Source organism: Cavia porcellus, unplaced genomic scaffold, assembly GCF_034190915.1.
Source record: "Cavia porcellus strain 051 isolate PalLab524CR breed Dunkin Hartley unplaced genomic scaffold, mCavPor4.1 scaffold_26, whole genome shotgun sequence".
Taxonomy (NCBI): domain Eukaryota; kingdom Metazoa; phylum Chordata; class Mammalia; order Rodentia; family Caviidae; genus Cavia; species Cavia porcellus.
In genome coordinates this window covers 33,740,995-33,755,973 of record NW_026947509.1, presented here as the reverse complement: position 1 = coordinate 33,755,973, position 14,979 = coordinate 33,740,995, and the positions used below count along the sequence as shown (strand labels likewise).

The 14,979-nt window shown below is 51.1% G+C and overlaps 1 protein-coding gene across 1 annotated transcript in view; it reads left to right on the top strand.

Moving 5' to 3' along the window:
• The first annotated feature begins 8,731 nt into the window (after positions 1-8,731).
• Positions 8,732-14,979, top strand: part of Efhd1 (EF-hand domain family member D1) — a 30,217-nt gene continuing 23,969 nt past the window's right edge. Inside the window, exon 1 of the mRNA XM_013157334.3 lies at positions 8,732-9,118. Within this exon, the coding sequence (XP_013012788.3) occupies positions 8,868-9,118 (251 nt within the window). The 5' untranslated portion in view covers positions 8,732-8,867. The remainder of the gene's footprint in view (positions 9,119-14,979) is intronic.

The following is a 14,979-nucleotide window of genomic DNA, read 5'->3' as shown; positions in this document are numbered from 1 at the left end:
TGGAAGAGAGTAAAACCAAATGTGACATAACAGAACAGAATTGGTCAAGTCAAAAGGGTGGACATAATAGATAATGTAAAAACATAATACAAGGTGATCAACAATGGTTACTATAATGCCTCCCGCTATCTCTAATAGAATTGCCTATATCGTTAGTTATAATACAATTGAACAAAACAGTAAAGAATAAAACCGACAAAACCAAAACATTGGAGACATTGTAGGTCTTCAAAAGTAGATAAAAGTCAACAAGAATGGGCGTCATAATGAATCTCATTATCTTCACAGCTGATGCCTAAACTTTCGAACCTGATACTATCCAGCAAAACAGAATAGGGGAACATCAGTTAAAAACCAGATGGTGAGAGTAATACAGGGCTTTGAATCAAGGTAATGAAAAGTCAAAATGGGTTACTATAATATATCCTGCTATTTTTTTCCTTTAATTAAAAGGATAAAGATAAAAAAGTAAATAATGGAGTGGAGATTGAGATAAAAGAGGGCATAACAACGAAACAGCGCAGATCAAAACATAACCATTTAAGCAGAATAGTGTTTCACCACCAGATAATCCTAACCTAAAAGTAGTTACCATATTGTTTCTTTCTTTGAAATCCTTGAGTACAACTTCGTATACTGTAGCATTAAGTATATCAAAACAATGTAAAACCATTCAAGAGAATGACAGCATTACAGAGTATTTAGAATCGACTAACAGAAAATGAACGATGGTTTCTGTATAATCTCCTTGTCTTTAAAAGGTTTTTGCTTATACTATCGTACATAATAAAATCCAATAAGATACAGCCTATTTAGACCATTGGAGACAGAAGGACAAAAGCTAGATGAGACTTCAAAACAAGATGATACTAAATCAGTATTATCTATTAAGATGTCATTTTCTCCAAAATAGCTGTTCCTATCATCCAATCTTCTCTGCCTCATTTCTGTTAAGCTCTTTTTCTGTCAGTAGCTGTCAGTTTGTCTTCTTCATTTTGTTCTCTGCTCCATTTGTTGTGGCCTCCCCGCCACTATTTCTGGGTTCTTTGTATTTTTCTTTTTTTAGAATATCCTGCAATACTTTCTGTAGAGTTGAATTGGTGGTTGCAAATTCCCCCAGTTCCTCTTTATCCTGGAAGCACCTTGTTTTTCCATCAATTTCCAGGGACAGTTGTGCAGGATATCTCAATCTTGGCTGGAGATTATTATCTTTCAATGCTTGAATTATTTCCCCCCATGCTCTTCGTGATTTGATGGTTTGTGCAGAGAAATCTGCTGTAATTCTGATGGGTGTTCCCTTGTAAGTGGTCTGTTTCTTGTCTCTTACAGCTTTTAATATTCTGTTCTTGTATTGAATTTCTGGAATTTTTATTATTATATGCCTGGGTGTTGCTCTGTTTGGGTTGTAGGTAGCTGGGGTCCTGTATGCCTCATACATCTGAGTATCTTTACCTTTTGCTAAATTAGGAAAATTCTCCTGGATTATTTCTGTGAGTAGCTTTTGTAGTTCACTTGTTTGCATCCCTACTTCTTCTTTTATGTTCTTAATCCTTAAGTTATGGATCCTCTTATCATCTTCTTGTCTTTGTATTATTGCTGTTTGTTTCTTTGTTATTTTTAAGAAGTTTTTCATTTCATTCTCCCATATTACAAGTCTGCCCTCCAGTTCAGATAGTCTGTCCTTAGTTTCTTTCAAGCTGTTATGCCAGTCTTCGATAGACTTCTTAGTATCTTGGTAGTCCCTTTGAACCTGCTTCACGTATTCTATGCTTTCTCTGTTTTCTCCATCAAACAATTCTCCCCTTTTTTTCTGTTCTTCCATTCCATCACCTGTTTTTTCTTGGGTGGTACTTAGCATTTCTCTAACTATTCTGCATACTTCTAGCTTCAGGTCGTTGATAACTTCATTCCTGAATTGGTCTATGAGGCTCTCTATATGGTGCCTTATGTGTATTGGTGCGGTGTCTGCTATTGCCTGTTTCTCAGAATTGGGGGCCGAGGAGACTTTCTTGTTGCTGCCTCTTCCCATGCTGCCTCTTCTTCTCTGTTCCTTATATATGCAAGCTTATATAAGAGGCCCAGCTTCTCTCCCAGTCAGCCACAGCCTGATCGAATTGCGCCAGTTAGGTGTTCCCACTCACCGCTGCGCACCAGGGAGTTACGGACCAGGCAGCCTACGCGTCTCCCCTCCCGGCCACCGTCAGGCTCTGGGATCTGGGTTGGGACAGTCTACCAGGTCCGCCGGCAGCGTCACGCAGGCCAGGCACTTTTCACCAATCCCGCCCGAGAGGGGGATGTGTGGCTGGAGTCGCCACCGCGCCCCGCTCCCGCAGGACTGCTCGGACCCAGAAAGTCCTCCGCTGGAGTCAAACTGTGGTAGAGTGTCAGCTTCTCTCACTCACCTCACCACAAGTCAGTGCACGCCTCCCTGCCGTTCGCAGATTTCTGTTCTCAGAGCTTCTGCGCGTCTCTCTCCTTGCCGAGCCACTGTAGAGGCAGCCAGCCGCCGTGCGGCGGGAAACCCAAATCGCGGCTTACAATGGCGCGGGGTCCAGCCTCCACACCGAGGCTTTTCTGTTCCTGTTTTAGCACCAGGAATGCATTCCAAGTTGGTTTCTCTCAGCCCAGTTCGTTCCTGAGTCAGCGGAGCATATCTCCACCTGCTTATGTCTCCTTAGTCCGCACCATTCCTGGCTTCTGAGCCGAGTCTTTCAGAGAGCCTCCGGTAGTTGCTGTTATCTGTCCGCCATGTTTTCCCGGAAGTTCGAGAATGGCCATTTTCACAATGTTTGTTCTTCCTATCCATGAGCAAGGGATGTCTTTCCATTTTCTGAGATCATCCTCAATGTCCTTTTTCAGTGTATTATAATTTTCACTGTATAAGTCTTTCACTTCTTTTGTAAGAGTAATTCCTAAATATTTCATTTTTTTGCTTGCTAATGTGAAGAGTGTGGTTCAACATACGTAAATCAATAAATGTAATCCACCATATCAATAAAGTCAAAAGAATCACCTGATCATTTCTATAGATGCAGAAAAAGCCTTCGATAAGGTACAACATTCATTCATGATAAGAACTTTACAGAAAATTGGAATAGGTGGTCTTTACCTCAATATAATAAAGGCCATTTATGACAAACCAACAGCCAGCATCATACTAAATGGCCAAAAATTGAAAGCCTTTACTTTAAAATCAGGCGTAAGACAAGGATGTCCTTTATCACCACTCCTATTTAATATAGTACTGGAAGCACTAGCCAGAGCAATTAGGCAAGAAAGAGAAATAAAAGGGGTAAAGATAGGAAAAGAAGAAGTTAAATTATCATTGTTTGCAGATGACATGATACTCTACATAGAAGACCCCCTAAACTCCATTGAAAGACTCTTACATACAATAAATAAATTCAGTAATGTGGCTGGATACAAAATCAATACTCAGAAATCAATAGCATTCCTATACACGACCAACAAAATCGCAGAGAGGGAAATAAGAGAAACTGGGCTATTCACATTAGCAAGCAAAAAAATGAAATATTTAGGAATTACTCTTACGAAAGAAGTGAAGTTTGCATTTCTACCCCGGCTCGTGACTCTTTTGGTCTGGAGAGGCAAATCTGAAACCGGACCCACGAGGTCACTCAGCGGCGTCAGGCCGAGCGCCCCGACCTCCTCACCTGCTTTGCTCCTCGGCGCCCAGCCAGTTCCGCATCCGTACTGGATCTTTAAAATCCGGGAGTGGGGAGGCTGAGGCAGGAGCATCGCCAAAAGGTCCAGGTCAGACTGAGCTACACAGTGAATTCAAGGACAGCCAGACCCTGTCTCAAAACAAAAAGCATGAAGTACAGTGGCAAGATAATTTGAAACATGTCTGTCATATCGCAAGGGGGCGGTCTGAGGAGCCCCTGCTACCCTGGCGGCTGTGAGCCAGGCAGGCGGCTGCAGGACCTGGGGCCTCCCTTGCATCCTCTCCCGGACCCTGGCAAAGGCTTCCTGGTGGCTTCTTGTCGTGGGAACAGTTCTTGCCTCGTGTGTCTGCTTAGTTCCCAAAAATCTCTGAGGCTGGGGAAACAGACAGGTGGCCGGATATGGCCACACACGCCTGTTGCCCCAGCAGTTAGGAGGCTGAGGCAGGAGCATCATTAGTTCAAGTCCAGCCTGGGCTACATAGCAAGAGTTTGTCTCAAAAAACCAACCAACAAGTAAAATCAGACACATAAAAAGAAACCCATAATTCCAAACCATAACTAAATGTTGCCTAGAAGTGCTGGAGAGCCCTCTCTGCTCCACAGCCCGCCGTGAGTCCCTGCAGGCCACCGGGGCTATGTCCAGTGTCACCTGCCCACTCCAGGATTAGTGTAGGTGCTGCCATTTCTCAGACCTGACCAGCCTGCATGCAGGGCTTGTGCTTGGTGCTGGTCCCCAGAAGGCGAGGAATGCATCCATTGGTGGCTGCATGTCTGGGGAAGGGAAAGCGTTAAGATGACATCAAGCCTGGGACGGTGGCTCACCCATATAGTCCCAGCACTGTGGGAGGCTGAGGCAGGACAAGTGCAAGTTCGAGCCCAGCCTCGGTAACAGTGATTGAGTTCCTGGCAACCCTGTCTCTAAATACAAACAGTTTAAAAAGTGCAAAGGGGGTGGGGCATAGCTCCTGGCAAAGGTCCTGGACTCTGCCCCCTGAACCACACAGGATGAAGAAAAGCCCTGTGATCTGCAGATGCGCAGCACCAGGAGGCCGAGCCCCTAAGGTCCCCTCCACCCAGGGAAGGTACCCACGGCTCCCACAGGGCCCAGGAGCCGGGCCCCAGACATGTGTGCCAGGAACAGGACTTTGGGTGAGGGTGGGGCAGGCCCAGGCATCCCCATAAAGTGAGCCAGGAGGGGACAGCTCGCCATGCTCCCTGCTCGCCCCTCCCTTCCTTCTAGTGCTGGAGACAGGATTCCCGCTGGGGACAGAACTTCGGACTCCTTGCTCACACTGAGCTACCTCCGAGGCACCCTTTTACTTAAAAAATGGTTGCTAAAACCTGTTGTGTTGGTGCACGCCTGTGATCCTAGAACTCAAGAGCCTGAAACAGGAGGATGCTGTGAGTTTGATACCAGCCTGGGCTGCCTAGGGAGACCTTGTATTTTAAAAAGAACAAAAAAGGACAAATCCAGTTGCAGTAGTAGCAGGTGTGTGCTGGCACCTGAGGGTGATATTTCAAGCCTACAACTTCCGTGTTATTTACATTCTGGGCTCATGGTTCCCCTTCCCATCCCCCTTGTTTCCTGCTGGTCCCTACATAAGTGTCACCTCCCCTGGCCATTTTTTTTTTAAAGGAGGCAATATTTTTTATTGACACATTTTAGATAAACATAATGGTCACATTCATCATAGCAAATTTGTACCTTAAGTGATATGCCTTGACACTTTCTCCAGCCTGGTTCCTAAGGCTGGAGGCTCCTCCCCACCCCTCCTTAGGTATCTCTCTGATTGCTTTCCCCTCCCTCCCCCTCCTCTTCCTCCTCCTCCTCTTCCCTCCTCTTCCTTTTTCTTCTCTTCTTCTTCTTCTTCTTCTTCTTGTCCTTTTGAGACAAGGTCTTGTTCTGTAGCTCAGGCTGGCCTTGAACTGACAGCAATCCTCCTGCCTCAGCCTCCCAAGTGCTGGGATTACACCATACCCACCACTCAAAAAAAGTGTTTTTTGAGACAGTCTCCCTCTGTGGTTCAGGCTAGAAAGGGTGGCTGTTCGAAGCTGGTATCTGGAGGCACAGAGTACGCCACGTCCCTCTGAAGTGAGCAGTTAGTAATAGTTGCTGTTTATCATTAAGTGTAAGTTTTGAGCTGGGTGAAGTGGCACATACTTGTCATCCCAGTCCCTGGGAGGCTGAGGCAGGAGAATTACTAAGAGTTTGAGGCCAGCTGGGACTACATAGCAAGACTCTGTTTGGGGGGGGGGAGATGCAGTAAGTTTCAATAATAGAATTTTGGAAATGTCCATGTTGATATAGGAGAAATGTAACTCCAATCCCGCCGGATGCCAGATGTGCCAAGTTTACATCCCCTGCAGTAGGGACTGGGTATTTAGCTCAGCGGCATAAGCTCCTGCCTTGCAAGCACGCGGTTGTGAGTTCAATCCCCGGTACCGATAAAAAAAAAAAAAAAATCTACAAAAATATCCCCTGCAGTGGAAGAATGAATTCCCAAGGACACAGAAAGTTAAAGTAGGGAAGATTTATTGGGGACCAGGAATAACTCCTGAGAGGCAGGAGGGGCCCCCAGCAGGTGCTGCTGAGGTCATCTCTCTGGGAATGTTGTATAGGCAAAATCACGAGGTGGGTACAACTATACTCAACCAATGCAATCCCAAATCTAAACCAGGCATGGTGGCTCACGCCTGTAATCCCAGGACTCAGGATACTGAGGTAGGAGGATCACTGCAAGTTCAAGGCCAGCCTGAATTACCCTATCTCAAAAGGAAGAAAGCTTAGGAATCTAGCTGGGTTTGTGGATAACATCATTAATTTTGGTGACAGTCTTTGGTTTTGGTTTTGTCTTTAGTCTTAATCTTTGTCCTGTGGGCAGAGGAGGTGAGATAAAGGTTTATCTCTGTGGGAAATCCCCAAAGGAGAGTTGCCAGTGACAGGATAATCTCAGCTCTGCTCATCCCTTCCGGACCTTGGACTCTGGCCAAGGTGATGTTGATTCTCCCTGCCCGCCTGCCTGTCCCATCTCTGTCCCCTAGCTGCCTATCACAACATCACCGGCAGTGAGAGCCCTGCACAGTGCTGCCCAGCTGTGCCCAGGACTCGTGAGACAATAGGTTTTATTTCTTGTTAGTTTTTGCAGATAGAACCCAGGTCCTCACCCATGCAGGAAACTTCTAGTGCCAAGCTCTGCCCACGCCAGCTCTTTTTAATGTTGAGACAGAATCTCACTAAGTCACCTGTGGAACCCTTCCGCCTCAGCCTCCTGAATAGGAGCAATAGATATCTACATAGTGGTGCAGGCAGAGGTTTTCAGTGCTTTCCATTATAACTACATCTCGGGGAACTCAGGAGTCCAGGTGCAGGCAGAGCCCCAGAAGGGACCATCTGGCAGCGGTACCCCAGAGACAACAAGGGGAGGAGCCCAGAGTGTGCACCAGCCTGGGGCTCCAGATGGTTCCTCACCAGCCACAGAGCCACCTGGGGCCACACCAGAAGTCGGTGACACAGTGAGCTCATGGGATAACACTGGACCGCTGGCACTGACCCTCCTGGACTTGTTCCATGTCAATAGGAATGTTTGTTTGTTTTTGAGACAGGGTTTTGCTATGCAGTTCAAGTTGGCCTTGAACTCACTTTGTAGTCCAGGCCACTCTCAAATTTGCAATGATCTTCCTGCCTCAGCCTCCCAAGTGCTGGGATTATAGGCATGAGGCACTGTGCCCCGATATTTATTTTTTTCACAGTCAGAATTGAACCCAGCTGCATTCCCAGCTCTTATTATTTAAAAATTTTTGTTTTCTTGAGACAACTCTTATTATTCCCAGCTCTTATTATTTAAAAATTTTTTATTTTCTTGAGACAACTCTTATTATTCTCAGCTCTTATTATTTAAAAATTTTTTGTTTTCTTGAGACTCCCTATGTAGTCCTGGTTGGTCTTAAACTCCCTGTGATCCTCCTGCCTTAGTGCTGGGATTACAGGCCTGGGCCATCATGCCCAGTCCTTGCAATGGGTTCATATATGGCTGACCAGTTTTCATCTCACGCATAAAATCGATTTTCATGCAATCAGGTAAATTGTGCAGCAGAGATAAACAGCCCCACCCCAACTGGGGGCTGAATCCGGGACCTTCACACTCAGCTGAAGCCTTAGTGCCCCTTCTTTTTTGATCTCTCTAAATCACTAAATTACCAGGGATGGACTGGAAATTGTCATCCTCCCACCTCAGCCTCCCAGAGTGCTGGGATCATAGGCATGGCCACTGTGCCCAGTTACTGTATAGAAAATTATCTTCCCTAACAGCTTCTAAAGAGTAACATTTGGGGGTGCTGGGGAGCGACTACAGGGCCTCTTGGGTACTGTGTGTGCGAAGCAGTGGCTCCGACCCTGCCCGAGGGTCAGCCCGGTTCATGGGGCCGAGAGTGGGGTTCACCGTGGTGACCTCGGCAGCAGCATGCTCCTCAGGGGTGGAGGCCGCTTGCAGTCCGCTTGCAGTCCGAGCACTCTTGTTGGAAATATTGATTTTTTCTTCATTTTTAAACTCTTTCCTTCCTGTGTGTTTCAGAGGGAGAGGAGGAAAAACAAAAACAGGGAGCTTGAAGCTGCGGGGCTCTCTGCCCCTCAGGGGAACTCGGGGGCTTGTCTGACCCTCTTTGTTTCCTATTCTTGGTCTCTTTTGAAAACATTTCAAAGAGCATTTGCTTTGTTTTTGAGGCAGGGTCTCGCTGTGCGGTTCAGGCTGCCCTTGAATTCACTGTGTAGCTTAGGCTGGCTTCGAATTCTGGTGATCCTCCTGCCTCAGCTTTCCAAGGGCTGGGATTACAGATGTGCGCCGCCGCGCCCAGCTTTCAGTAAATGTTTGCAACACTCTCCAGCCCTGCATGCCTGCCCGCGTTTCCCGGACCCCAGGGCAGGGGGTGGCTACCTGACACCTGGGGGCGAGTGGGTGTCACCTGGGGGTGGCCCTCCCTGATCTCCGTCCTAGGCTTCGAGCCACTCATTTGGGACGAGGCAGAAAGGCTCTGCGCGGCTTGAAATTTTGCTGCCAGCGGTTCCCGGGGACTCACAGAGGGACGCCTCCGCCCCGCGGTCCCCGCCCCACCCCGCGTCTCCGCCCTGAGGTCCGAGCGACTCCAGCCTAGAGTTGCGCGCCGCGCGCCAGAGCCCAGCGCACCATGGCCGGGGAGGAGCTGGCGGGGAAGCTGCAGCGCCGCCTGCGGCCCGAGGACGCCGAGGAGCCCAGGGCCGCCCGGGACCCCGCATCCGCGGCCGGCGCGGACGCCGAGCTGAGCGCGCAGCTGAGCCGCCGCCTGCACCTCGCCGAGGGTGCGGCGCCGCGTCCCCGCTGCCGGGTCTTCAACCCCTACACGGAGTTCCCCGAGCTCAGCCGCCGCCGCCTCAAGGACCTGGAGAGCATGTTCCATAGGTGAGCGACGCGGGGCACCGTGCGGGGCCCCTGGAGGGGAGGGCGCCAGGCGGAGGGGCCGATGGGGCCCGTGTGGTGGGACGAGGTGCTCGGGGTTCCGGGGGTCCTGTGTGCGTTTGCTTCGGCCGGACGCAGCCAGGTCCCGCGCGTCCCCGTCGATGTCTGCGTGGTGATGCAGGTAACGTAGGCAGCGGGGTCCCCGCCGTCCCAGGACCCCAAGCTGGAGTCCTCCACACCGAGCCTGATGGCCGCTGATCCTGGGTCCGGGGGTCCCCGTGCCCACCTCCACCTGTTGGCTGGTGAATCCACTCTGAGAGCCTCAGCTCCCTTCCCAGAGGAGAAATCAGCCCCTCGCGTACTCTTTCTTTCTTTCTTTCTTTCTTTCTTTCTTTCTTTCTTTCTTTCTTTCCTTTCTTTCCTTTCTTTCTATGAATGGGAAAAGCGAAGCCTGGCCTTGCTCTGGCCGTCTGACGGGTGCATTGACGCAGCCCTGCAGGTGGGCCCCGGGAGCCTCAGGGGCGCCACCGGGTTCGCCCCCTTCCGGACTGTGACCCACTGGGGCGCTGGAAAGAGCAGCTTCACGGAGGGACCCGCTGGTCACATGGTGGCCTGGGCCTCCAGTGAGACCTCTGAAGAGGGGACGCAGCGGCCCCCTGCCTTTCAAGGCTGGGACGCATTTTGCACACCGTGAAGTCCCAATCGAGCTATTAATATTATTTCCAGAATTGGGTAGAGACCGGAATAGCGGATGGGGGAGCGGAGGCCGTGGCCAGGTCAGCTTTGGGCATCCTCAGAAGCGCGTGGGACGCGAGGTTCTATTTAAAGGCGCTGTGGCCGGCACGCATGTGCCCTGCCTCATCCATGGCCCTTGATTTGTCCCCGTCAGCGGGCACCATATCCTGAGTCTGGGCTGGGTGCAGGGGGCGTTGGAAGCTGGCCCCAGGACAGAGGTTTGTCAAACTCGTGTGGCGCCCCTAGGGTGTGCGTTTCAGGGAGGAACCAGAGACTCCCGTGTCCCATGGCTTTTCCGGGCCAGCTAGATTGAGGAGGGCATCCTTGGAGCCTTGATCTTCAGAATGCTCTCTCTCTGTGTGTGTGTGTGTGTGTGTGTGTGTGTGTGTGTGTGTGTGTACTGAAGACTGAACTCAGAGCTACATCCTCAGCTTATTTAGATTTGTTTGGAGATGGTTTTCTAAGTTGTGCAAATTGGGCTTGATCTTGGCATGTCCTTCCTCAGCTTCCTAGAGCGCTGGGATTTCTGACACACGCCCCAGTGCAAAATACTCTTTTCGGAGGGACAAACTTGTGAGTTGGCTGCCTTGGGTGGAATCTGTGAGGGAGCAGGTAGCAGTGGGGGAATGGAACTGTGTGACCTGGGTCCCCCGTGGAGCTCCCGGCCCTGCACCTGCCTTTGCTGGTCAGTATTCTAGGTTAGGTCTTCTGTCGCTTGCAGCCCCAGTTGGCATAAACAAAAGAATTCTTTAGCTTCTGAAACTAAAAGGCCAGAACTGGCCTCAGGTGTGGCCGGGTGGCTACTTGAGTTCCTGGAGTCCAGGGCAAGGGGGTGGACAGAGCAGCCCCAGCAGGGGCCTTGGCATACCCACTTTATGAGGAGTGGCTTTAGCACTGCTTATATACTAGTTCCTGGCTATAAACTAGTTCCTGTGGTCAGGTAAATTCCTAGTGCTCACTGGCCTGGTGCCCTTTTCCCTGAAAGGAGGGGTGCAGGCATTCAGGGTGGAGTTCCAGGCCCTGTACCCCCTAGTCTCTGTCCTTGAGGCTCTGCACTCCCTGTGTAAACTGGAATTCAGGGAGGCTGAGGCAGGAGGATTGCAGGTTTGGGCTTGGTCTGGAAAAATTAGCAATTTAGGAAAATCCTGTCTCTTAAAAGAAAAGCCGAAAGAAGCTGAGCATGGTGGTGCATGCCTGGAGTCCCAGCACTCAAGAGGCTGAGGCAGGAGGATCACCATGAATTTGAGGCCAGCTTGGGCTAATAGTAAGTTCAAGGCCAGCCTGAACTGCATAATGGAACCCCAGTGTCCAAAGTGTGCCAGGCCCTGCAGGTATGGGGGTGGGGAAGAGGAGCTGAGCGGGGCTTCCTGGGCTCCTGGAGGTGCTCGGGCAGCTCCTGTCCTCTGGGCCTACCTGTGGGTGGCAGCTGGATGGGATGAATGATTCATGCAAAGCCTTAGCACAAGACGCAGGACCCAGGAGCTCCAGTCGCTGAGTTCAGAACTACACACTGAGGTCTTTACTTTATTTATTTACTCTTTAATCTTGACACAGGCTCCTGCAAAGTTGGGAAATTGCCCGGCTAGACTTCAAATGTGTGATCCTCCTGCCTCAGCCTCCCAGAGTGCTGAGACTGCAGACGTAGGACGACAGGCAGCGCGCCTTGTCTCGAATTGTCCTTCTGTTGTGTAAACTGCTTTGTGGAACCAGCTCTGGAGGGGTAGGGGCTGCAGTTTGAGCTGTGTTTGTGCTGGGGCAGGGCTGCCTGGCCAGGCTAGGGTATCAGTATCCTGGAGACACACACTGGGAAGCTTAACTGTGGTGGAACGTCCTCTGTCTTTGAAACTGAGGGGCATCACCAGGGCCCGCCTGCTCCGAGGAGATTCCTTCCTGTGTCTCCCTCTCTGGGGTGGCTTCTGGCCACTCTTGGCATCTCTCCAACCCTGTCTTTTGTCGCCTGGTGTCCCCAGGTCTTCACGTGGCCTTCGACAAGGACACCAGTTAATAGATTTAGGGCCCACCTGAGTCCAGTGTGACCTCAGTTTTGGAGTCAGGGTTTCCCTGTAGCTCAGGCTGCTCTTGAACTCACTGCATAGCCTAGGACGGCCTTGAATTTGAGATCCTCTTGCCTTAGCCTCACCAATACTGAGACAACAGGTGTGCACCAGGAGACTGGGCTCCAGCCTTAATTCAAATGTGCTAACTACAAAACAAAATCGGTAGATGGGAGCCCCACCTGAGCCGGCAGTGCCTCCCATTTGCAAGAATTCCCTTCTCAGCAGTTTCTAGATTTGCGTTCTGATGTCGCATCCATTCCCTCGTACACTGGCAGGGTGAAACCCGAGTGGACCAGAGAGCACAAAGCTCACCCATTCATTCTTTGCTTGGGTTCGGGGCTGGATAAGATTGGGACAGATACTGCCAAACAAGCCTGGGGCTTCTCAGTGTGATTTTCCGATTGTGAAGTATTTGGCTTCAGGATCACCTATGTTTACAAGATTTAAGGGGAAAAAAAAAAAGCAAAGGATGACTCCTTCACATCCCACAGGCTTCCTGAGTCCTTGGAGTGGGTGTCCGGCTTTGGGGTCCCAGGCATTCACACAGGAGCTTGGCTCCTAACTGGTGTGTGGTGGCAGGAGACACTGGAAGCCAGAGAAAGTCCCCTTCCGCTTCCAAGTGTGTCACTGCTCGGCCGCGCCAGGAGCACGGTGGCCTGATTCTAGCAGAGGGTGCAAGGGCCAGAGAATCTGACTCTCATGTGTGTCCAGGGCTGAAACTGAGCCGGCCGAGGCCCAGGCTGGACAGGAAAGTGAACCAAGCCAAGGCCCTGCGGTAGGGAGGTGACGGGGCAGTGCAGCTGCAGACACTGTGGGGCCACAGGTTCCACTGGAGGCCTGGGCTTTGATTTCTGGAAGCAAGGGTAGGGAGTGCCCCCTTTTATCAGAAACCCTTAATGCTGATGTGGTGGATGCCCTGCCAGTGCAACATGCCCCATGGCAAGATGCCTTTGGAAGCCAAACAGGGGACTTCTTCCTCTCTTGCCTTTTTCTCTCCCAGTTTTTCTTTGTTTTGGGGGTATTAGGAATTGAACCCAGGGAGCGCAAGCTACATTCCAGTCATTATTATTATTTTAATATTTGAGATGTATAAATTGCCCAGGATGGCTTCTGATTTGGGGATCCTCCTGCCTCAGGCTCCTGAGTGCTGGGATTACAGACCTGTGCCACCATGCCCGGTATTGTTTAAAACAGGGTCTCGCCCTGTAGTCCAAGGTGAATTTGAACTCACTAACCTGGCCTGGCCTCCAACTTTCCAAGGTCCTGCCTCAGCCTGCTGAGGGCTGAGATTTCATCGGTTGATTTTAGTTACGGGAATATGGGGCCGTGGGTATAACTCAGTTGCAGACGGAGCCTGGCTTTAGCCTGTGCCTGCCCCCCCCCCCGCACTTTGTCCCCCAGCGATGAGGAGAGAGCTTGGGCAGGTGTGGGCAGGAGGTGGAACCAGCAGCGTCCTGCTCCCAGGACAGGCAGTAGCGAAGAGCAGGTTCTCTTCCGATGCAGCTGCTCTGTCAGCCCGGAGCGTCCAGCGCTGGGCTAGACGTTGCACGCTGGCTATTGGAACAGGAGGCAGGGGGCTGGCAGTGCTGGTTTCTGAGGGCGGCTCCTGTCTGGGCCCACATCCATCTGCCAGCTCACAGGATGCGGGCTGAGCTTCAGAGGGAGGGAGGCCCAGGCATCCCTCTCCGCTGACAGGGGGGTCTCTGCTTCCCATCTGATCATACCCCTTCCCAGTCTCTCCCACCTCGAGTCTTTTGAGAACTTGATGGATGGCACTTTGAAACGAAGGGATAAAAACAGTTACTAAGGCTTTACACTGCAGAAAATTCGCCTCCATTCCTTTGTGATTAGCTCGAAAGAGGCTGCCTGCCAGTCTGCTCTTCACGCTCTGTCTCTTTCTTGTTTTAAGAGACAGGGTCCCTTACATGGTCCAGGTTGGCCTCAAACTCTTACAGATCCTCCTGTCTCAGCCTCCTGAATGCAAGGGGTCACAGGTGTGTGCCATCAAGCCCAGCTGTTCTGTTCTTCCACTGCAGTGTGCAAGGGTGGATGTGGTTTATGGATGTGGTTTGGCTTGCAGCTTCGAGGAGCCAACCAGTCTGGCGGGAATCGGCCAGACCTGGTGACTTAGCGGGGGACTGGGGTAACACTCAATGGGACAGCCTCTGGTGCCGAGGGCTAAATAGTGGAATCCTCATGGGACGCCTTGGTGCCTCAGTTGCCTGGGCAGAGAGGCAAAGCTGGGGTTTCACGCCCCCAGAGCTGCCTCTGGAAGGTGTGCACTGAGACAGAAGCAGGAACTGTGTCTTCTTCAGGTGCGGTGGGGCGCACACTCCTGCAGTCCCAGAACTATTTTGTTTTGTTTTGGTACCAGGAATTGAACTTAGGACCTTGCAGTTACCAGGCAGGCATTTATGCTGCTGAGCTACATCCCTGGCCCCCCAGCACTATTTTTTATTTTGAGACAGGTTCTTACATCTAAGTTTAAGTCCAGGCTGGGCTCACACTTGCAGTCCCCCTGCCTCAGCCTCCCAGGTGCCAGAATCGCAGGTACACGCCCCTACCCCAGCTGATGTGCTCCCCCAGAGCCTTGTCCCATCCTGATACTCTGTCCTGCATTAGCAGGAGGCCTCATGCACCGTCACCCTGTCTCTCCTGACCACCCAGGCCAGCCTTGAACTCACCATCCTTCTGCCTCATGCATATCAGACTTGGATGAAGACTGGGGTTTGGAGGCTTGGTGGGGGCGCCCATCATGAGGCCTCTGAAGGCCTTTCCTTGGTGGGCTGTGCACTCCCCTTTTGGTCTTTCCAGTTCTCCAGCATTGGAATGGCCCCCTAGGCCTCACTGTGGCCTTGGGCATACCCACACCCGTGGCTTGTGTGATTTATTTGCCATGGCTCCCCTGCGGTCTCTCCTTGTCTGCAGGTGCAGATCCGGTCAGAGTGCTTGGGTGGCATGGGGCAGGGTGGGATGTCTGTGTGACTGACCATTCCCACGGTGGCCCCCTCTCCAGGTACGCCCTACTCCAGCCTCACGTCACTGCCCCACCCTGCACATTTCAGCCCTGCT